This window comes from Panthera pardus, unplaced genomic scaffold, assembly GCF_024362965.1.
Source record: "Panthera pardus isolate Hobbes unplaced genomic scaffold, ASM2436296v1 HiC_scaffold_8, whole genome shotgun sequence".
Taxonomy (NCBI): Eukaryota; Metazoa; Chordata; class Mammalia; order Carnivora; family Felidae; genus Panthera; species Panthera pardus.
In genome coordinates, this window is record NW_026527013.1 from 32,230,591 (window position 1) to 32,255,473 (window position 24,883).

Consider the following 24,883-nt stretch of genomic DNA (forward strand, 5'->3'; position numbering starts at 1 on the left):
CAATGAAACACTGCATTAAACTGAGCTTAATTAAATGACAGGATGGACACTTCTGTGAAGGACGAGAGCCGGCAACCAAGCACTTGATATCCAAGGCTATATTGTTGAGGGATGTGTTATCATGGGGCGTTCTCTCCACAGGAAGCATGCTGATCACGCAGACTCTATTACTTCTCCCATACTAACCTATTATAATTCGTTTAGGAGGCAAGTAATTGTTTACCCCAAAGCAAAAAGAATTTGCTGATAGGCATATGGCATGGTGATATATTTTTGAAAACCACTTCTCATCAAATGACTCCCACACTGTTATCTTTTATCTTTATTACCTTTTTAAAAATCAAGGTGAGATTCACATTTTCACTGTCTTAAAGTGAACAGTTCAGTGGCGATGAGTGCACTTACAATATCACGCGACCACCAATTCTATCTAGTTGCAAAAGGAGGTCCCACACACATGCACACAGGAAGCAGGTCCATTTCCCCTTTCCCCTTGTCGCCTGGCAACCACCAATCTACATTCTATCTCAATGGACTTACCTCTTCTGGGCATTTCAGAGAAATGGAACCCTACAGCATGCGGCCTTTTGTGTCTGTCTTTCATAGAGCGTAATGTTTTCGAAGTCTGCACCATGGACCAATACTTCATCCCTTTTTATGGCCGAATGATATTCCAAAGTACGGATCTGCCACCATCTGTTTATCCGTTCCTCTGTGATGGACATTTGGACTGTTTCCGCCTTTTACCTATTGTGAACAGAGCTACTGCGTGTACCTGTGCTTGACTTTCTGACTTCAGTTGTTTTATGTATATAACTACGAATGGAATTGCTCTGCATGGTAATTTTTTTATGGTAAGTTTAACTCTTTAAGGAACCACCAAACTATTTTCCACAATGGCTGAACCATTTTAAATCCCCACCCAAAATATCCAAGGGTTTCACTTTCTTTTTTAATTTTTTTAATGTTTATTTATTTTTGAGAGAGAGACAGAGAGAGAATGAGAGTGTGTGAGCAGGGGTGGGGGAGGGGCACAGAGAGAGGGACACACAGAACTCGAAGCGGGATCCAGGCTCTGTGCTGCTAGCACGGAGCCCGATGTGGGGCTCGAACTCACAAAACCATGAGATCATGAGCTGAGCCAAAGTCAGGTCCTTAACTACTGACTGAGCCGCCCAGGTGCCCCTGAAGGGTTTCTGAATGTATTTGCCAACTCTTGTGATTTCCAGTTCTTGTTTGTTTTTTTTTTTTTTTTTTTTTTTTTGAAAAGAGCAATCCTAATAGATGTGAAGTGTTATCTCATTGTGGTTTCAATATACATCTGCCTCATGTTTAATGACATTAAGCATCTCTGGCCATTTGTATATCTTCTTTGGAGAAAGGCCTATTCAAGTCCTTTCCCCAATTTTCATTTGTCTTTTTTTGTTGTTGAGCTATTGAAAGTTCTTAAAAGATTCTAGATCCTAGGCCTTTATTAGATATATGATTTATAAATACTTTCTCTCATTCTGTAGGTTGTCTGTTCACTTTTTTGATAGTGTCGTTGATTGCACTTGTTACTTTCACTTACTAATGTTTACACAGAGAAATATTACTTCCTGTTTTGTTAGTTTCACCTACAATTACATTTGGACACACTTTTGTGTTTGACATTATTTAAAAAATTACATTATTATCATTTTGATGGCTGCATAATCCGTCATATTCATAATAATCTGAGGATTGCTGGCAAAGTATTTAACGTTTTCTTGGTATCAGAAACGAATGAAATCGAATGAACCATTGAACAACCAGGCACAGAGAAGGGAGGGGACCACGTGGTTTTGAGGATCACATGAGTTTGTGGACTTTGCCTCAAACACTGTAGTAATATTGCCTCCCCGTTTCTGGTTTCCTTGTCTCCCATTTCAAACTCTTAGACAACAGCATCTTACCAGCTCAGCATGGGTCAGTGTTGACCCCTGTAGAGGACACTGATCGACACAGTCCAGATCCCCCCTCAGGCCTGACATGCCCCTTCCCCCGAGTGCTGGGAGCATTGGCTGCTTCACGCTCTCGGTTGAATCCCTCCTCAGGACTTGGCCTTGACTGAAGATTGCCTTTTCATCCAAATTCATGTCTCTTTCCCACAGGCAGCCCATGTGTAATGATAGGTGATGCAGGACAACTCTGAAGGGTCATTCCAGCTCCAGGCTCCTGGGTTTGGCTGATGCCTTGTTATGACTGCATCACAGTTCATTTTCCCTCTGCCCAGTGTCAATTTACCTCACTTCCCCACAGGTATTGATCACAGGTATCGTTCCTGCACACCAATAACTGACTGAGACTCATTTTCCAGGAATGTAGCCTGTTGAAATCATTAATCCAGGCACTAGAAGAACATCATCGTATCTAGGAAAATATCTGAGGGTTTCAAAACTGGTTTCAGAAATGGAAGGAGTGGCTATGGCCTATTGCTATGGAGTACTGAAATAATTTCCAGTTGGGCTCTTTCAGGAATACTGGAATGAACAGCTTTTACTTTTGTATTGTTTCATTTGAATAGACCCCTAAGAGTTGGCTTGTCCTGACTCTGGTACATTTTTAGGCTGCTTTCAAAAAGGATTTTGCTAATTTAACAGTTGTCAACAATGAGCAAAAACTATGCACAATTTTTAATACACCTGTGACCATAAAGGGGATGGAAAAAATAGTATCAGATGTATCAGAAAATCTGCCAGGTGGCTTAAGTAAATCCAATGTTGTTCCCTAGTATTTTCCCCTTTATCTATAATAATAATGATAATTTTTATTAGATACAGAGTCCTAGGACATTTTGAAATAAAAAAGGCTCACCCTCTTTTGAAGCTAAGAAAGCTTTAGAAATTTGGTGACCTTTGAAAGAACCCATAATTATGAGTAGGGTTTGTATAATGGAGACGTTTGGGTTTTTGGTTTTTAGTGACAGAAGCCCAACTCTAGTTTAAGCTCAACTCTAGTTAAAGCAAAAATGGACTTAGCTAACTTAAAAAAATCTGGGGGTATCCTGCCTCAGGGGCATTTGGATCCAGGATATCCAAATGATGCTCTAAGAGAACAGTCTCTCCAACTCTTGACTGTTATACTTTGCACTGGCTTTGTTTTCAGACAGGTTTCTTCCTTGTGGAGCTAAGAATAGACACCAGCTCTCTCATACACCACCCCCCCTCCCCGCCCCCCGCCCTGTTAGCAGCTCTTATCACTCCAGCAAAAAGAAAATGCCTCTCTCTCCTGATAAATCCAGCAAAATATACCAGCAGCTCTGTTTGACCAGGTCTAGATCACGTGCCCAGTTCTAGAATCGAAAATAGGTTCAGCCCCAGGAACCCATGAACTGAGCCTGGGCAAGAGCGGTACTCCAAAATAATAAAGGGTGCTTCAAACTGCAAACGAGGAGAAAGAGGTGTCCATTACCAGTTTCACAAGTGGAGATGAAGAATGGGGAAGCATCGGCCTGAATAAAGGCGTGGAGGCAAGAGAGGAAGGTCCAGGTTGACAAGAAGATTGGAGAGCAGAGAAAAAGGTGACTGGAGATGTGTTGGAGAAAGCCTTGACTGCCAAGATAAGGTTTCGTGCCCAATTGTAAAGGCATTGCGGGGGTGGGTGGTGGCAAAGAGGTGTCCAAAAAAATCATCACATTTTACAAATATAATCCATCATCAAGCGTAATTGAAAACAGGTGAGCTTTCTGTGTTGTCTTCAAGACTCTGGTATGTAGTTGTAGGCTTCATTTCTAAGGAATTTGTTTTCAGTTAAACTGCATAAGCCTGCTTGACCTACCCCTGGAAAAAAGTTTTTAGTATGTTCGTTGAATGCATCTGTCTTTCCCACCTTATTCAATTTCTTCTTGCCTATCACTTTGAGATTTGGCTAAACTGAAAAATACATATTAGGATGAGCAATCCCAGGTGGAAAACCAGGAACTCTTGGGGATAAATAGAAAGAAGGCAGCCAACCATGAATCCTCAGACCTGATGGGCAATTTACAACCTCACCACTTGAAGGCACCTCATTTATTCCTCGGTTAAAGTTGCTCTCTCAACCTTAGCACAGACTTTGGAGAAAGACATATTTTGTTACAATAATGATCAGAAAGTCCCTCTGGAGGAAATAACTTGCTGATGGAGATTAATTTCTCTCTCCCTTCCTCTTCTGCCTTCTGTGTGTCTTCTCCATAAACAGAAGTGAAAATAGTTCACTGGAGCCCAGAGTAACGGACCACAAAGTTCCCAATAGATGGTCAACCTGGGTTGACTATAACTTAGTTTTAATGGCATCCCTTCACTATAGAGTGAAACCAGAAAGGGCTTTGCAAATAGCCACATGCTACACTTGAATTCATTATCATCATTTCAATCACCACGTTAAGATCCAGGAGGTGGGGTTCCTAAAGTTCCCCTTTTTTGGATGTGAAGCAGTGTAGATTCATGCTGACTAGTCCTCAGCCTCCGGAATATGACAGTCCTGAATTTTTTTTTTTTTAATTTTTAAAACAACGTTTATTTTTGAGAGACAGAGACAGAGGCACAGAATCTGAAGCAGGCTCCAGGCTCTGAGCTGTCAGTACAGAGCCCAATGCAGGGCTTAAACCCACAAACCATGAGATTGTGGCCCGAGCCGAAGTCAGACACTTAACTGACTGAGCCACCTGGGCGCCCTGACAGTTCTGTTTTTGTTACTTAGCATGCCTGAGCCTTCATAGCCTCATCTGAGAAATGGAGTAATTAAAGTATATACTGGTCTGATACAGCTTTGGGGGATTAAGGAGATCAAGATGAATAAAAAACAACCTGTTCATTGTCATAACATGACTCACTCATCATGGCGTTGCCAGAATTTCTTCGTTTTAGGACCAAAAGTTCCATATCCTGGGGACCTTGTCAGTCCCATGCAAACTGGGACTGTTGGTCATCCAAGGATGAGGAACTCAAACAACTTTCAGAAAGTATTAGCTATTTTTATTTCAGGGAAGAAAAGTGAGGATTAAAATTCTCAGCATGGTAGAAGGAACACAGGCATTTTGTTTAAAAAATTAGGATTACAGAATTAAACCTCCTAGGATTCATACATAAGGCTTCCAATGCAAATCCTGTACTCTTCCTGGGGTGCTTTGATTCCTTCTTTCATTCAATTCTTCATTCCTTTAATCAATGCTTGCCTTCATAGGACTTAGAGAAGAAGACACAGACAGTTAGAAAATAGAAACCTTACAAATGATTCACACTGCCACCGTGCTAAGTGTATTGGCATCGTGGGTTTTCTAGGGATTTTCCTGAAGCCATCTGCTCTCCAGTGTTTCCTCTTGTGTCCATATTTTCCTGCAAAGTGACCCTCGTAGGACTGCAGTCCAGCCTTTGGCCACAGAGGAGCAGAAAGTTAATTAGCCTGAAGTGACCACATTTGGTTTACTCAGAGGTGTTCCTCTTCTTCCATTTTGATAGATAGCAGATGTAAGGAGTACAACATCATCCCCTGTATCACATGGAATAATCCATGGCTGATAGGTTCCTAACTGGAGGAGAGGCCTTCATTTATCTGTGCAGGTGATGTGGATCTACGTTTGCCTGTTTAAGTTCACGAAACAAGAAAAGACCCAAGAGTCTTACATTTCAACCCATAATCTCACCATGCATAGGAAAGGAAAAGTGGTCTGTCCAGATGTGTTCCCATTACAATATTGTGTGGTCTTTTATTTTCATTCCAGTAGAGCCAGGAAATTCAGAATCAGTCACCTAGTCCAAAATATAATAATCTTTCGGTATTATATTTACAATAACATATCATGGGGAAAGTGGATATTTCATCTGGGAGCCAGGATAGCCACTGGGGGACTGACTTGCCTCAGCAGTACCGTGTTAATAAACTTGAGAAAGCCCTATGCTGGGTTAAAATGCAACTTTTCACCCCCCTGGCATGGCAAACTGAACAGGGAAGGAAACCTCTAGCAAAACAGGATTAGATTTCACAAAAAGATACGGAAGGGGATACAAAATCCCTCACCGTGTCTCCTGCAAAAATAAAAGAACAAAAGAGCCAGTGGCCATTTCTTCAAAGAAGAGCCTTGCCTGGACTGTTTGCATTTAAAGTCGACTTCTTTCTTGCATTTAAGTTTTAGGTGGCTGGTATTTAACAAAATCTTTACAAAATCGAGTTGTTGTTTTTTTTTTTTTTAATGTATTATTTTTAAATTTAGGATCATTTCAGGGGGAGATGTTTAGGTGTTTGGATTTGGTAGGAAATTCTCTGATCGGGTTCTGAGAACAAAATAGGGTTTGTTTTTGGTTTGGGTCTCAGATGGGACAAGCAGTTAGGGGATTGAGAAAGAAAAGTGCTTCTGTGGCATCAAGTACCAGGAAGGTGGTCTCAAGGATATATGTCAGCGACAGCAACTGTATTAACGTTTTTTTTTTCTTTTTTTTCAAAATTGCAGCAAGTCTGGGGCTATTTCTTAAAGGAATTTAGTGCAAAAGTTGTGCCCCTTGCTATCCTGAGATCTTGCCCAAGATTTGAAAACATGCCCAATGCAAACATGATAGGAGACTTTGAATGAAGAAAATAAGCTCCAGAAAAATGTTTTAATTGGTGGTGGTGTAGGGTGGGGGGTGTTAGAGAGGAGTTACATCTGTTTTTCGTTTTTCTCCTCTCCTTTTCCTTTCTTTTCTTTTAAGAAGGAATATTCTTTGTTAATCAGATATCCTAGTAGGAAAGAAAAAAGGAGAGCCCTCACGGCTGCTCTTGCTTAGTGTTCTAGGCTGAGTTGTGTTCTCCACCCATCCCCAAATTCACATGTTGAAGTCCTAATCCCCAGGAACTCAGAATATTTGGAGATAGGACCTTGAAAGAGGTAATTAACATAAAATGAAGTCATATGGCCGGGGGGTGGGGGGGTGTTTGCCCAATGTGACTGATGTTCTTATAAGAAGAGGGAATCTGGACTCAGACATGTGCACATAGAGGAAAGGCCATGTGAAGACGGTATGCCAAGAGAGGCTTCCAAAGAAATCAGCCCCGCCAGCACCTTGATCTTAGACTTCTGGCCTCCAGAACTGTGAGAAAGTAAATTTGTGTTGTTTAAGCCACCCACTCTGTGGGATTTTGTTATGGCGGCCCTAGGAAACGAATACATTCAGTCTAATGACTGTTTCCACCAAAGGATGTTGCCAGTGGAAGATGATAACTCCTTGTTAGAAACAGTAGCTTGTTTTCCATATTCCTCTGCCATACATGTTTAGCTATGTTTTAAAAGTACATACAGAACTCAGGGCATTTGTGTTCCAGTAGAGTTATTTTTTAAGGCGAGGGAGGACATGAGAACATATTTCAGTCACATCTATTAACTGGAATGCCTTTTAATATGCTTAATAAAATTGTGAATCATGCATGCCCTCTGAAATAATTTTAAAATAAAAGAATATTAATGTATTTTTAAGGTTCTGATTTCTTTGCATAGCTTAATTTAGATTTCTTCTTTTTGACTTAAAATGAGAGTGTTTTTTTTTTTTTTTCTGACCTTTGTAAGTTGCTTTAAATGCCCATGCTCAACTTCACAGTGATTAAGGCAAATATGATACAGCCGTAAAGGGAATAAAATGCAGCTGTTTAAAAAAAAGGGGAACCCCAGCATATCAAAAAGAAGTTTTAGTGTTAACTGAAAAACAATTTTAAATCATTGCGTGTATGTTATTATTGTGATTATGCATAGTTATGTATAGATTATGTATATTATGCATCTTTTATCATTACAGCTAAGTTTTCTTTTTTAAGCCAAATCTTATAAAAATTATTCTGGAGAAATACACTGAACAGTCATTACTTTTGGGGAATGGGGTTATAACTGCTCCCTTCCCCCCCCCCCCAGCTTATTTTCACTTTTGCCTACATTTCTTAAATAAGCATGTATTACTTTTTTTTTTTTAAATTTTTTTTTCAACGTTTTGTATTTATTTTTGGGACAGAGAGAGACAGAGCATGAACGGGGGAGGGGCAGAGAGAGAGGGAGACACAGAATCGGAAACAGGCTCCAGGCTCCGAGCCATCAGCCCAGAGCCTGACGCGGGTCTCGAACTCACGGACCGCGAGATCGTGACCTGGCTGAAGTCGGACGCTTAACCGACTGCGCCACCCAGGCGCCCCAATAAGCATGTATTACTTTAATGATTAAAGATAATTATCCACCACCAGTGTAAAAATGCATATGAGTTCATTATCCATTAATAATTAAATGAGCTAACCACCAGGTATAAACATCTGGCATGGTGCCTGGTCCAGACTGTGAGCTCGGTCAAGGTTAGCTTTCATTCTCTACGAGATTCAAACTAGTTTCCCACCATACAATGGATTACAGGTGTCCTGGAGGCAGCTAATGATGTTCAGTCGTGAGACCACAGGCCCAAAACCCAGAGTTGACACAATTTAAGAAATCTGGGTAGGAGGTAAAAGGAGAGGGCATTTGGTAGAATTTCATCTTTTTCGTGAATTAGTGTTTTATATTCCTCAATGGTAAAACTGCATATTTTTTATTAAGAATTCAATTATGTATTTTGGGAGAATTGTAAATATCATTGGATGTCTCCCCCCCATCATCCCCCCCCCCCGCCCAAAAGGGATATTCAGAAAGATGGATGGAAAAGTAAAAAAAAAAAAAAAAAAAAGGTTGCAAGTAGGAAAGCACCCTCCCTTGAAGTTTCCATCAAAAAACATTCCATTGGCTATATAGTCTTCATATATACTGTTTGGGGGACTACTGAGGATAAGAGCCATTTCTCTGATCAGGGTGCTCTTGTGGATTGACATGAGATACTGAGGGGGAATAACCAGGTGGTATGAAATTGTTCAGCACATGTGGCTAATGTCAGTAGAGGGACCCACGTTAGGACCAGCACTCCCAGACTGTGCTTTTGTTTTTTTAATTTTTTTTAATGTTTATTTATTTTTGAGACAGAGAGAGACACAGCATGAGCAGGGAGGGGGCAGAGAGAGAGGGAGACACAGAATGTGAAGCAGGCTCCAGGCTCCGAGCTGTCAGCACAGAGCCCGACGCGGGGCTCGAACTCACGGACTGCGAGATCATGACCCGAGCCGGACGCTTAACCGACTGAGCTACCCAGGCGCCCCACCAGACTGTGCTTTTGTATCTTGCTACTCAGCTTCCTGACCCTCCTCTTTCCCCAAGGGAAAAAAAAAAAATCCCTAAGCCGCTTTTAGAACAGCTGAGGAAGTTGTGTAATGAGGGGCAGGAAACGGCGTGGACTGTAAAACAGGGATTTTTCAATAGGCCCTAGCCAGCCACAGAATTTAGAAATTCTAGATTTTTTTTTCCTGTAGGTATCTAGAAACCCAGAACCCTGACAAAATAGAAAGCAGACTGCAGTGTGCCAGGTGAAACCTTATTTGTCCCTGTAGATGGATGGGTACCTTCAGTAATGACAGGAAGGATGCAGGCTTACCAGCCCTTTTTTCTCACCTGATAGAAATCTGTCAGGTTCTGGGTGGAGGAGAGAGAGGTGGAGAAGAAACTGGAAAAAAATCTCTGCAAGACTGCCCCAAGACATATGAGAATCACGAATCCTTTGTATTCATAGATTCTGAGCTGAGCAGTTCGTCTCACCTGAACAAAGTACTTTATTTTCTACTTTAATGTGAGTTGACCTGAAACTTTAGCCCTGGGGCAAATTACAAATATACCCTACGAGAAGTTGGCGTTGGTAACAAATTCCTAACTGGAGTCCCACTTTTAGTGAGGTCTGGCTGAACCTCAACACTGCGACCAGGCTCATTGTAACAATATGAGCTTTCATAGCCTTGCTTTTAAGATTCTTTCTCTCAGACTAAATAAGCAAAAGTGCTCCCAGACATCCATCCTGGGTATCACAGAGTGACTTACATATCATGTAACTTAGAATGGAGTGGTTCCATTCCTTCAGGCTTCCTGACTTGAGTTAGCTGCATCTGCTAACGTTGGAAATGTGTTTTGAAGACATTGTATCATTTGGCCAGGAAAATGGAGGGCCAGATGGCTTTGGAAGAATATTAAATGGCAGAAGGCTCTCCTGGAATGTTAAACTGCTTCTAGAGATCATGCTTCTATTTCCTAAGGGTAGTGTCCTTTTTGGGGTAAGATTTTGCTATTTTATCCGAATCAGAGGCAATAAAGAAGATAAATACTTGCAGGATATTTTCTAAAATAAAGATGATGAAAGCTTTTGGAGTAATGACAAATATAATTTTGGATATCTTTGATGGCACAGTGGTTAGGATGTTTTATCTTACTGACACATTCTGTTTTATTAGGGAAGGCATAATATTTACTGTTAGCTTTCAACAGTGTGTTTCCTATGCTGAAGGAAAAATTTTGAGGAGTAGGATGATATCCGTCGCTCATAATTTGGAAACTTAAGAATTTATCAAGAGGATTCAGAGAATAAATGTTGATCCTTACTGTCAGTAGGATTAATAAAATAATGTAAAAACAATTTCTTAGAATGAAGCCTGATACGTTATAACTGCTCAGTAATTTAATTACTATAATGACGATGATTAAGTTGTAGACTCAGAAAGTCAACTTATTTCACATCTCCTCTTGGCTATCTCCCAGGCACCTCAAACATGACATATTCAAAGAGGAGTTATTTATTTCTCCCCTGTTGCAATCTGGCTCCTACCATGGGCCTTTCCATCTTAGTAAATGACAATCCGCATTTGTTCAAGCCAGGGTTCTGGGAGTCTCACCTGATACGTCCCTCTCCCTCACCACTCTACATCCATCCATCACTTAGTCCCATACATTCCACAGTTTAAACATTTTAAAAATTTGTCTACTCCTGTCTATCACTTTTGCTAAACCTCTACCCTAGGGTTTACGGCCTCTATACTACTGACATTTGGGGCCAGAAAATTATTTGCTGTGGGAAGCTATCCTGGGCACTGTAGGTCTGTTGGTGGTTTCTCTGTTCTCTACACACTGGACGCCCGTGGGAACTCCCACTCTGATACAGCTGAAAATGTCTCCAGGCGTTGCCAAATGTCTGCTGGGGGCAACGTCTCCCCCATTTGAGAATCCCTGATCCAACCCATATTACTGTCAGCTCCTACAAAGCCTCCTTACTGCCCCTTACTCCCTCCCCAGTAAGGAGCAGACCCTCTCGCATTCGCCTTGAGCGTCTTTCAGGTCACAGAGGTCTTCATAGCATATGGATCTCACCAGCTCCCAGCCAGTCTGAACTTTTAACCGTTTCCTTCACACTTAGAACAAATACTCCCAACCACGTCCATCTTCATCGAGTCCTTCCTGTTCCTCTCTCCAACCTAATCTTTGTATCTCCCTCCCAATGCTCCAGCCACAGTGGGGTTCCCCCAAGCACCAAACATCTGTGGCCCTCGGCACCTTCACGCATGCTCTCGCTGCCCAGAGAGCTCTGCAGCCCGACTTCATCTTTATCCCTGAAGAGACCCCCTCTTACTTTCTATCACAGGACCCGACGTGTTTCTATCCATGCCTTCATCACAATTTGCAACTGTGCAGTTTTCTTCTTCCTTTAGGTGTCTTAGATGAGACTAGGAGTTTCTAGAAGGCAAGAGCAGGTCTGTTTTATCCCCTATTCAATACCAGCACCATCACAGTGTCTTGCTTACAACAAGGAAACCATACATATTCATGGAATGAAAAGAATGACGAATGAATGAAATTAAAACCAGTTTTGACTGGGAATTGCTTTCCCCATTCTTCACACTAGGGGGTGCTAAATCAAATAATTTTTAATTTATTTATTATTTTTTACGGTGTTTGGGAGGTTTGGATATTCCTTTGCCATGATGCCGTTTAAGTTAGTTGCTCAACAAGCTTTCCTTTTCACTTCATCGCAGTTATCAAGTTCAAAGAGTTGTGTTCATTAAATGAGATATGCCTGTAAAGTGCTTATGAGCACAACACTGCCAGGCAATCAGAAGTATTCAGTAAGTGTGCTAATTGTCACTTTAAGTAAATTATTTTAAAATTTGACTTTTATCAAATTTCCCACCAAAACAGTTCCAGGAAGTAGTTTAAAGCAGAGAACCGTCACTAAGTTTCCCTCAAGCGAATCAATTTCCATGTCTCAGGGTTTTCATTATTTGCACTGAAACCTGTATCTTCCAGCTCTTAACAAAAGGGGATCATGTTTAAAATACAAAATGGCTAAAATCTGAAGAATAACACGTTCAGTAAAAATACTCGGTTGACTTCATTGTAAGTCCATCCTCAGTGTTCTAATTCCTAAATAAAAATGTCGTATGACGAGAGACTTATCTGACAATTCAGGTTTGGCTCTCATTTAAAATTTATGAGGGTTTCAAAAGCCCCATAGCCAAACAAGAGAGGATTTTACAACCTCTATCACTAGATTGGATTAGCTGCAGGTGAAAGGTCTTCATGGTGTCAAAGCTCATATGTTGCTTGGCTCTTCTCAGCATATTTTTTTAAGTTAGTTAGTTAGTTAGTTAGTTAGTTAGTTAGTTTGTTTGTTTATTTATTTATTTATTTATTTATTTATTTATTTATTTATTTATTTATTTATTTATTTATTTATTTATTTCGAGACAGTGTAAGCATGCATGAACAGGAGAGGGGCAGAGAGAGAGAGGGAGAGAGAATCCCAAGCAGGCTCTGCGCTGTCAGCACAGAACCTTACCCGGGGCTCAGTCCCGTGAACCATGAGATCATGCCCACAGCCGAAATCAAGAGTCTGACGCTCAACCGACTGAGCCACTCGGGCACCCCCTTCCCAGCATATTTTAAGTCACACGCTATTCACAGCCTTCGTTTTATCCAGGCTGCCAAAATTCTACTGTCTAAGGGCATTAAAACCTCTTAGGTAGAAAGAGCATGTGAAAAAATAGTGTCTTTCAGATATCTGTCACATATAGAGTAATGGATTTTTTTTTTTTTTCACACTGCAGCGAAGATGTAGTTGCAACGTAAAGTTGTAATGTCCCTGTTTTCTGCTGTCCTTTTAGGCTTTCACAGCGTCCTGATTTATTCGTGTTTCCGTGACATGTAATTTTGTGCCTGTTAGATCCTCACAATGAAACGGAGTGGTTGTTCTTATGTCTCAGGAAATGCAGGCCGGCTCCGTCCCAGGCCTTCTCCCAAGGAGTCACCATAATCTGGAGAAAATTATTCCAAAGGAAAATCTGCTGAGGATAGAAAAGGAGCCCGATAATAAAAATATTTTCTGCAGACAGTTCTGTTGTAGAGCCAAGGAAAAAACCTCAGGGACTGGTTTGGGATTTCATGCTTCCTTCATGTCAGACTAGTTAGCTCTGTTGGTTATGAGTACGGTGCTAGTAGGAGCGAGATGTGATCCAAGGTGAATCCCCGCCTGGGCCTGTCAGCTCTGTGAAAGCAAACAACCATCTTACGAGCATAAGCTCCTGCTCACAGGAGGGCCTGGCCAGAGGACTCGGGAGGAATAATTTCAAGTTTGTCCGTAGAAGGAGGAACACAGTTCAAAGAATTTAGCCCTATTATGCTACAGAGTTCTTTCTTTCTTTTTTTTTTTTTTTTTTTGATCTAGTGTAGTGTATATCTAACCTTGGCCTTTAGAATAGCATCATGGGGAAGGTAAAAGTTAGGTTAGGTGGGAGAGGGAAAGAATCACTGAGCTCATCAATGTCATGGTTGTCATCCCTCCCCCCCCCCATCTTGGATGTCTTCTGCTTCATCATCATCATCATCATCAATATAAACATCATCACTGCCATCATGTTCTTATTATAAGCCAGGCCCTGGGCTAAGCGCTTTATCTACATTATTTAATCTTTGCAACCATTTCTGGAGGTAATCTTGGTTAAACCCATTCTAGAGTTAACAAAGCCACCAACCTAAGAGACTCCCCAGCTCATGCATGAATACCCAGTCAGTGCATTTCAGAGCCCAGATTCAAATCCAGGCCTCTGTGATTCCAATGTTCATGATCTTAGCATCTACACACATAGGCTAACCTCAGAGCAATGAGGCTGTCCGCTTTTGATCTATGCTAACCTTATGTTCAAAGGCTGGGTTCTCTTTTTCTAACAAAAATGTTATTGTGGGAAAGTTTAAAACTCTTTTGAGGAAAAGCTTTACAGTGACCCAATTTCTTGTGACCTAGATTTTCCCAGTTAGCTGACAGTCGATACCCTTTGAAAAATTACATTATAAAACATACTTGTGTCCAACTCCCCTAAAGAGTACGGCCTGCTCAGTATATGACCACGTACAAATAAAATGAAAGCTGCCTCGTAGACATCAGATGCCCAGGAATGCTGCGGAGATAAATTCTACTGTTCTACCACAAAGACACTGTAAAGAGGGATGCCTGGGTGGTTTAGTCGGTTAAGCGTTCGACTTCGGCTCAGGTCATGATCGCATGGTTTGTGGGTTTGAGCCCTGCGTCGGGCTCTGTGCTGACAGCTCAGAGCCTGGAGCCTGCTTCGGATTCTGTGTCTCCCGCTCTCTCTGCCCCTCCCCTGCTTGTGCGCTCTCTCTCTCTCTCTCTCTCAAAATAAAAAAGAAGAGTTTAAAAAATAGTAACAGGAGCTAACATTAGTGAGCATTTCTCCATTTTTATGTGGAATCCTAAGGACAAGAATGGGATTTTATCTTTGCAGCCACTACAGTCCTTTGTACGTAGTAACATTACCAGATGACACTGGCTTATTACTATAGGAATAGATTATAGGAATATAGTTTCTGGTTTGTAAGCTCCACAATATCTTCCCTGATTATCGCCATAGCACACAGCATAGTGCCAGGAACAGAGTAGGGACTCCTTATTTAGTTGCTTAACACTGAATTGATATTAAAGTTTACTTTGTAACCATTCACCCTATCCTACACTGTATTGGACACCCAGCATGTACTCAGATATATACTAGAAATTTCACAGCGGCTATCGGTGGCAAGAGTGCAGGTTTGGGTATTTGCTGCTTAGCCCCCTGGTAATGGATTTGCACCAATCCATCCACCCAGTTGCACTCTGTAACTTGAAATGGCGCTGCCCATGGAATGGGGCCAATCATAGCAACAACATCTTGGAGCCTGAATAAAAGGAACTGACCCCTCGACGGATCCAAACCATGGCGTTCACCTCCTTAGTTATTGCTATAGTAACAGACAAAAGCAGTCTCACGATCACAGAAGGATAAGTTTAGGAGCACGTGAATACCATCTGGTCAGAAACACCGTATTAAAATGCTGGATGCACCCTGAGCTTGCTTCCTAGCACCCCATTAAATTGTGTTTCCTAAAGTGAGGTCTGAGCTGCCAGGTGGCATGTAGGGCCACTTTGTGAGGGAAGGTGCTTTTTATTGCTAAGAAGCTAGACTAGAAAATTCATGGGCTGAGCTAAAAAAAAAAAAAAAAAAACGAAAACCCACCACCTTTTTATATGACTGCTGATGGAAGAAATTTCAGTTCAGTATAGAATGACTCTGAATAGCAAAGTAGATAATAAAAGGAGACGGAAAAGCAAGGCTTTTAGATTTAGGAAAGTCATTTCACAGCCTGGTATAGCAGAAAGACTCAGAACTTTCTGTTAGAAGGCCTGACGTGAGTATCAGCTTTGCTATTCATTGTGTTGACCTTGAACAAGTGATAACTTTTCCGAGGGCTCACTTTCCCCATCTGTAAATTAGGGATGCATCTCTTAGCCTAGCACAGTGGGGTCACAAGGGCCATTTGACCAAGTCTCATGTTCGTGAAGAGTTTCAAATGTAGATGTTTAACATAATCACTAAACAAGGTTCCCGAGATACACTGACAAGATGGCAAGAAGTTAATTATATTACTTTAAATGATGTTCCATTACCAGACCACACTACTTATGATGAATTATTTATTAATTTTTTTTGGTAAATTCTATAATTATCTTGCTTCAGTACAAGTACATAGCAATGCATTTTCCTTCTATTTTAAAAATGTTCATCTGTTTAATGTAAATATTTAAGAATGTGGCACAAGTTTTTGTGGACTGGGGAAGTCTTTCAGTGAGTTAGAAGCAGTACATTAGGAAGGCTGAATTTTGGCCCTTTGAAGCCCCAAGTCCAAAAATGTGTGCTGGTTAGACATTTAAAAATGGCTAAGATGGTAAATGTTGTGTGTGTTTATGACAATATTTTTTTAAAAATGGGACTATTACTTATCATTTTACTCAGTTAATTGCCCAAGATAAGCCAGTTAATTAGAATACCTTAAAACCATGCTGCCTATTTGGAATATCAGATGAAAAAAAAATGAAACATTTTTTTTCCTTCTTCTCTCCCTCCTTCCTCTCCACAAATATTTATTGAGCTCCCACTTATTTGCTGACACTCTTTGAAAAGTTGGAAAATAGGAAGATAACAAAGTTCCAGCACTCGTGGATCTTACATTCTAGCAAGGGCGGGAACAATAAATAGGAAAACAAATAATGTCAGATAGAGATAAATGCTATGAAAAAAAAAAAATAGGAAAGATCATAGAGTGAAGGGATAGGCAGCTACTGCTTAGGGACCCAAGAAAGCCTTCTTGCAGAAGAGCCATTTCACTGGAGGCTTGAAAGAGACGAGAGGGTGAACCCACAAAAATCTGAAGGAAGAGCTGTTTCTTGGCAAAGTGCACGTGCAAAGGCCCTGAGGCAGTAATGTGTTTGGCATGTCCAGGAGACATGTAGGCTGTCCTTGTGGCAGAGGATGAGTGAGGAAGGAAAAGAATGGCAAGAGCTATGGTTGGAGATAGAGCCAGGGGCCAGAATTAGGGTCTTGTAGGCCACTTTACAATGAAGTAATTGAAGTCTAAAGATACTGCTTCTTCCACTCTGGAAGCTGCTTAAGATGGAAAAGAGCCTTTCTGTCCACCCGCCCCCCCCCCCCCGCCCCCGCCAGGGAATCTCTCTTGACTGTGCAGAGTCATATTACAAACCTGATTCATTCCTTTTTTTGTCTCTTCCTGATAAAACCTGAAGTTCATGAATGATATTTGATGATCTCTCTCCCTAAATTGTGATGGTATGTATACTTTGAAGGAAATGCAAAAAGGTGTGTAGAGAATGAAGGCCGTTCTCTTGTAATTCAAAGAATGTACGTTACAATAGTCATTTCAGAATTGCTTTTAAGTGAAATCCAGCATGGTTTGATAAAGGTTGTAATGTGCATAATTAGGCAAGCTCAAATTCTCTATCTGTGCACATGTACTATCTGTGCTATCTGTGCACATGTACAAGCTATGCATATTAGATGCGTGAAACTATAATACTTTCCATCAAGTGTTTCTTACTTTTGCAAAGCAGATCCCCAGGTAGCAGCCTTCTGTTTTCAGGTATGTTGGTGTGGGTCTTGGTGCTAGTTACTCATTCTTTGTTTTTGAAATCAATACTTCTTAGATTGCTACCTAACACTAATTTCTACTTATGAGCATCAGCAGTTGGTTTTTTTTTTTTTTTTTTTTCCTTGTAGCGTTTTAGACATGCTTCATTTTCTAGCCATGCACGTCAAATTCCGGCCTTAAATAGGGCACAGCTAGAATGCATTTGCTCTGACTGGGAATTGTTCTGTGGTCCTGAAGTTACTTAGAGATACTTCCCCACCTGTGAATGGGGATAATTCTACTTGGCTCACCTCCTCGGATTGTTGTTTGGTGAACTGAAAGGCAGAGTTTTAGACGTAAAAGGGTCTGTGCGCCTGCCAGGCATGGCTACATTCAGTAGAGGAAGTCTCCTGTTTTAAAAAGCTCTTTGTTGCTGCCAGAAGCACTGAGACCATGGTCTTTAAACACTGTAGTAGAAGAGACTTCTTTCTCTTTGCCACAGCACTGCCACACCAATCTTTTGAAAATCTTGATCCTGACACTTCTATTTTAAAGTTTCTTCATTGACTCTCCAGCGCATAGAGGACAAGAGCCAAGCTCTCCTTAGTATGGCTGAAATGGTTCTTGGTTATCTCTTGCCTGTTCCCACCAGGCACACCCCAGCCGTACCTAATGAATACATGCAGTGGCCTTTGCAGAGCTCAGTTCTTTGTTGGGACAGCTCTTGTCCCCCTGGTGGGTACTTTGAAAAGGACTGGACCGACACGTAAAATGTCTTTCCCAGCTCCATATTCTGCCTCCAATTTAAATCATCCCCCTAGCACCACTGCCAACTCCAAACTATCTATGCTAGTGCAGAGAGTAATTGATGTTGAACAAATGCCTGTTTTGGCAAATGAGTTTGGGATGTACAGATCTTCCTAGACTTCCAAGGGGGTTAGGTCCTGATAAAACCATCCTAAGTTAAAAATATCCTAAGTTAAAAATGTGCCCCTCCTCTCTCCAAATACGTACATATATATTATTACTCAGCCATCAGAAAGAAATGAAACCTTGCCATTTGTACTCATGTGGATGGAGCTAGAATGTGTTACGCTAAGAAAAATAAGTCAAAAAGAAAGGTGAATACCATATGATTTCACTCACATGTGGCATTTAAGAAACAACACAGATAAACACATGGGAAGGGGAGGGAAAAAAAGAGAGGGAAATGAACCACAAGAGACTCTTAACAATAGAGAACAAACTGAGGGTTGGTGGAGAGCGGTGGGTGGGAGATGGGCTAGCTGGGTGATGAGTTAATTAAGGAGGGCACTTGTGATGAGCACTGGGTGTTGGATGTAAGTGATGAGTCACTGAATTCTACTCCTGAAACCAATATTGCACTGTCTGTTAAATAAATTGGAATTTTAAAAAATGCATCCCCAATACACCGAACCTATCCAACATCATAGCGTAGCCCAGCCTGCCTTAAACGTGTTCAGAACACTTACATTAGCCTATAACTTGGGCAAAGTAATCTAACACAAAGCCTAGTCTGTTGAATAACTCATGTAACTCAGCCAACTGTACTGAAAGTGACAAACAGCACGGTTGTATGGGTACAGAATGACTGTATGTGTTTCAGCTGTTGATTCTTGTGATCAGAGGGCTACATGGTAGCTGAGGCTTGTTGCCCAGGTTGAATGATCATTCATAGTTAACTTCTGAACGTTAGGTTTCAAATCCTTTTCTTTCTTGCTGGTCCTTCCATAGCGTATGTCTCCAGTAATGTTTGTGTTCATTCTGCCTCTACAGGATAGTTTAAAAGGACCGATGACACGGCATGGGGAAAGCCCTTGGCAAAGTGAAAATCCCTTTGTACGTGGGAGGGTTTCCAGTTGCTGCATCATCACTGCGGGTACTTTTACCCTTCTGCTGGTTAAACTGTTTCCTAATTGTGATGGACCAAAGAAGTGACTTATTATTAATCTACTGACTTCTTAGCACTTCCCAGCTTCTTTACAATTTTTCTGGGACAGGAAGGAAATCCTTGCAAGAAGTCTGCTTTCCGCAAATCCTGTCTCCTTGCTCTATTATGCCCTGCCAGTCGGGGCATACCTAAAGTGTGGGCTTCAACAGAGATAAAACTTGAGACTCCTATTTCTCACCGGGTTGGGTTCAAACCCCCCACACGTCACATACCAGAGGGTGATCATGAGAGTGGTACTTAACCTCATTGAGCTTTGAGCATCTCATCTGTAAATTGGGGATAGTAAGAGTGCCCTCCCTCCTTGTATCCAAAAAAGTAACACAGGGAAAGCAGATGAGAATCAAATAAAAAGCAGGTGTTCAAATGTAGGTAATGCACATAGCATGAATAAGCAGTGAATGTTATTCACCATCGTATTATCATTATTTATCACTATCATTAACGCAAGGTTTTAGGCAATCTGAAGGGTAGCTAGCTGTAAGTTCACCTTAGTATCCTACTGAAAATGATTTAAGGGGCGCCTGGGTGGCTCAGTCGGTTGAGCGGCCGACTTTGGCTCAGGTCATGATCTCGCGGTCAGGGAGTTCGAGCCCCGCGTCGGGCTCTGTGCTGACAGCTCAGAGCCTGGAGCCTGTTTCAGATTCTGTGTCTCCCTCTCTCTCTGCCCCTCCCCCGTTCATGCTCTGTCTCTCTCTGTCTCAAAAATAAATAAACATTAAAAAAAATTTAAAAAAAAATAAAAGAAAAGAAAATGATTTAAGATACAAGTAAATGAAAGCATGGTTGGTCCGGATAAGTTTGTTTCCAGATCAATTTATTATTTTTAACAGAAGCCTTTATATACATGGATAATGTAAATGAACTTTATAACAAATTTCTGTTGTGAAGCTTCAGCCAGCTGACTGGGACCCATCAGAGTGTTATGACACTGAGTTCGTACAGGTAAACTGATCTGATACTTTGTACTGTCGTGCAGTGACCCTAATGGCTACCAAGACCAAGAACCTGCTACATGGTTTACAATCCACATTCCGAGGCATGAAACAACACTGGCTTCCAATAGCAATAGTTTACAAATAATTATGATACTAATGGGAGCAACTGTCCTCTACCGGTAACTACTACATTCCGGATTTTTTGCTGCATTTCTATGAACTGTCTCATTTAATCCTGTGGAAGTCTACTGAGGGGAGTCCTTATACTGTAGTACAGTTAGGAAGAGCGAGGCAGGGAACAATGAAGTGAACTGTCCATGGTCGTACTTCAAGGAGATGGCAAAGCTAATATTTGGACCCATGTAGTCTAATTCCAGAGCCAATGCTCACCCAACAGCCTGTGTTTGATTTCCCACTCTTTTTTCTCTTTTTCTTCAAGTTGAAGAACCTCAAAAGATGCTTTAATGACAGGAGCTCATATTCCCTAAGCACGTATTTTTGTTGCTGTCGCACCTTTTGTCCTTTTACATTTCTTTTTTTTTTTTTAATTTTTTTTAACGTTTATTTATTTTTGGGACAGAGAGAGACAGAGCATGAACGGGGGAGGGGCAGAGAGAGAGGGAGACACAGAATCGGAAGCAGGCTCCAGGCTCTGAGCCATCAGCCCAGGGCCCGACGCGGGGCTCAAACTCATGGACCGCGAGATCGTGACCTGAGCTGAAGTCGGATGCTTAACCGACTGAGCCACCCAGGCGCCCCTGTCCTTTTACATTTCTAAAAGTCCTGGGAGGGAGGGAGGAAGCTCACAGATAAGGAAACAGAGGCTCTGAGAGGCTGCATGATCTAACGTCATATAGCCACAAAGAGATCTCTGGGGCCATACCCAAGCACATCCTATTTTCCAACGCAGTTATCCTCAAGCGTCTAATTATTACAAGACCTCGAATGAGGTGATGTGGGTTGTGCAAAGATACATCGCAAAGACTTTACACTTTTCTGTGACTAGAAAGTACATGGCCACAACCTATCCTAAACATGATGACCCAACAACCACTAGAATGAAAATATTTTCTTCTGAAAGACAAAAGGATAGCATTTTCAGTCAAAGTCAAGGCTTAGAAGCCATGGTGCCTTTTTTAAACTCCTCCAAGTGGCTGCACAGATCCCTTGATGGTTTTCTGGTAGGAAATGCTCCCGACACTGACATCCTATCGCATGACAAGAAGACAACTGTAAAAGGGGCTTTCCCAAACGGGACTCCAAGATGCTGCTGAGATGTTTTCAGGTTCTAAAATAGTCACTTCCATCCAAAGTCCTACAAGGTAATTATAGCCTTGCCATTATTCCCAGCCTGGCGGTGATCCAGAACTCTGCTGTCACTACCGCTGCTGCCTAACTCGGGGGTGTGATGGAACCCTTCCATTATTGATCTCAGGACCGGCTGAGCATTCTGTTCTTGCTCTGCCTTCCAGTTGTCTCCTAAACATTCCTGAATGTCTTGGCTTTGGCAGGTCTTGAGGGAGGAGAATTAAGGAATCAGCAGTTGAAAGAGAGAACAGAGCAAAGGAACGGGTTTCCTAGTCTGCGAGGTGGGAAGGGTGCGCTTAATTTTTTCTCCAGGTTTGGGCATGTATTTATAGGCCGTTAGAAGGAGTGGAGGGTGTTAGGTAGACCGGCTTCTCTCTTAAGGCAGAAAAGAAAAACATCCTTCCCCACCCCGTTTCTTTTTAAGGCCACAGTTGAAGTCATGCTCACCTTCCACTGTGAGGCACGTTGATGTTTTTCTAATTGTCTGGAGTCAGGTCTGCCACACTTCCTTGACTACACTTCTCCTTCCTGTCGGGGACAGGTTCCTGGGGTCAGGCACGCAGCAGGCTCCAGCCCAGGGCGTCAACTCAGAATTCAGGAGCCACGGTGTCGTCCAAATATGGAGGCGCAGGGCCCAGACTTCGGAACTGGGACGTGACGGAAAGCCAGAATCAGCCCCCACACACTGTGACGAATTCGGGCAGGTTTTGCCTCTCTAACTGGGTATTTCAGAGCCCTTCAATAGTAGCCTAGATTATTAGAGGGTGTTGGCCAATCACCAGAGCTCTGTGCATGGCCAGATTGGTGTTGGCCAATCACCAGAGCCCATGCGGAAAGGAGGTGGGGCTAGCTCAGGCGCCGCGCCCTACTACGAGCAGCGCCGGGTGCTTGAGCAACACGTTCTTAAAATACTCCTCACGGACGTCGCCCGTGATACAAATGCGCCTGTAATCCTCATTTTACAGACAAGGAAACGAAGATTCAGAGAGAGAAAGAAACAGCTGAGGTTACCCAGTGCCTTGTGGTTTGCATTCTGACTTGAAGCAGAACCTGTGACAACGAGTTGAGTGAAAATAGTTCGTTTGGGATGTTCAGGAGATACGCGGAGAGTCATGGGAAAAATAGACACAAAAAGGCTGGCTGCTAATAAGGAGCGTGATGCTAAGCCAGTGGGAGATTAGAGGGTTAGTCCGCAGGGAAACTCTGAAAAAAACACTGCAGAACATATACATCAGAGTTCTCGCTTCCAGAGGGTGAGGGAACTGCAGCGTATTCCCACACCAGCTTCTGTGGATCATCGGTGGAGGGTGGGTGGGGTGCACATGGAGTGTTAATTTCACAGCTGGGATCGAGCCCTGGCCAGGACTTTGCAGAAAGGCCCTCAGCAGGGAGTTTCAGATACTGGTAGTTGGAAGTCACCCAGCCTGCGATGGAGGTGGTGAGACACCCGCCCCCCCCCCCCCCCCCAAATAGGAGCTAGAAACTGCTACATACATGAAGTGGCACATCCCTAAGTGCCACTCTCCATGATTTCTTGCTGCAGAACAGACCAGCCCAAAACTTCGTGGCTTAACACAACCACCATTATATTTGTTCACAAGTCTATGGATCTGCAATTTGGGCTGAGTTCAGCTGGACTGTTCTGCTGGTCTCACCTGCGGTTATTCATGTGGTTGCCCTCCTTTGGTCACTTAAGTGGGAGCCGCTTGTTCTAAGGAGACATCAGTTGGGACAGTTCCTCTCTGCTGTATGTACTCTCATCCTGTAGCGGCCAAAGGTACAGCAAACTTTTTCGACAGAAAGTCAGATGGTAAGAATCTTTGGTTTTGCGGGGTATCCAGTCACGGATGTATCTACTCAACTTACTGGTGTAGTATAAACCGGTCATGGGCAATACGGAAACAAGTGGACACAGCTGTGTTCCAATAAAACTTAATTTACAAAAACGGTGGTGGGGTGGATTTGGCCCATGGGCCATACCTGGCCAATCCTTGTCTTCAACCAAACTTCATCACATGGGACTGCACCTTTCCAAACAGTTAAGGCAGAAGCTACAAGGCCTCTTGAGACCGAGGCTCAGAAGTCACAGGGTCTTTTCTGCTGCATCCTACTGCTCAAATCAAGTCACCAGCTGATACTCTACACGAGTGGGCGAGCTGTAGACGTGACCTCCTGAAGGAAAGCTCTGAAGCATCATAGCACAAAGGAAAATGCATTCAAGGATGGGAGGAATGTTGGTGTTCATCTCTGCCGACAATTTGCCCTCCAACCCAAACCTGTTTCGTTTCGGAGTCCTCTACACTGAGGTCCCACACTGTCTCCTCTATTTCCGTATGTAACTGGTTCAGGGATGAGGTCAGGAGGGTAGGTATTGGCAGCCTTAGGTCATCTTCAGCCCAAAACTGGAACAAGGTCTTTGTGGCCCTAGGTAATGAGATTTCCATGTGTTAGAGCTCACCTTAGAAATGGAGGTTTAGAGACCTAGAGAATCCTCTAGTCCACTCAGTTACTCAGTCCACTTAGTCCTTTCAGTTGGAAAGAATTCTTTCTCCAAACTACCCAACAAATGACCACTGAGCTTCTGCTTGATGAACCCTTGAGATAGGAAGGTCTCTACTCCAGTCTTTCTTCCTTCAGTTATTTGTATGTTTCATCCATCCTTCCATTCGTTGAATCATTCAGCCACGTGTTCAGTGAACACCTCCTGTGTACCAGTTCCCGAGTTAAATGACATACAAATAGACCCAGGAGCTTCTTTCATTGAGCTTATGATCAGTTAATGTTCAGCGAGGTACCTGTTTTCAATTTCTTCTTGGTCATATACTTTCTTTTATCTTTATCGTCTTTGTTCTGAGATCTAGGGTAGTGTCTTTTTTATTTTTTTAAAGTTTATTTATTTTGAGTGGGGGTTGGGGGGAAGCAGACAGTGAGGGAGAGAGACAATCCCAAGCAAGCTCCGCTCTGTCAGCATGGAGCCCAGCACAGGGCTTGAACTCACGAACCGTGCCATCATGACCTGAGCTGATATCAAGAGTTGGATGCTCAAGGGGAACCTGGGTGGCTCAGTCAGTTAAGCATCCAACTTTAGCTCAGGTCATGATCTCAACGGCTTGTGAGATTGAGCCCTGAGTCTGGCTCAGCATGTATTGGTAGCTCAGAGCCTGGAGCCTGCTTTGGATCCTGTGTCTCCCTCTTTCTCTGCCCCTCCCCCATTCTGTCTCTCTCTCTCTCAAAAATAAATAAACATTAAAAAAATTTTTTTTAAGTGTTGGTTGCTCGACTGAGCAACCCAGGTGCCCCTAGAGTAGTTGTTCTTAACTCTCTTGAGAATATTTAGAAATACTTCTCCCT

General features: G+C 42.4%; 1 protein-coding gene across 24 annotated transcripts in view; it reads left to right on the plus strand.

Moving 5' to 3' along the window:
• LOC109279056 (uncharacterized) overlaps positions 1 to 24,883 on the plus strand; it is a 309,036-nt gene that overhangs the window by 24,439 nt on the left and 259,714 nt on the right. For 2 of the 24 annotated variants that reach the window (XR_008420471.1, XR_008420469.1), the window contains exon 2: positions 609 to 854. The exons of 21 other annotated variants lie outside the window; for them this stretch is intronic. Coding sequence is in view for 1 of the 3 variants with exons in the window: in XM_053897786.1 (XP_053753761.1) it covers positions 607 to 785 (179 nt within the window). In the remaining 2 variants the exon portion in view is untranslated. Of the gene's footprint in view, positions 1 to 606; positions 5,258 to 24,883 lie in introns of those variants that run through there. One more of the 24 variants, XM_053897786.1, reaches the window with a different exon arrangement.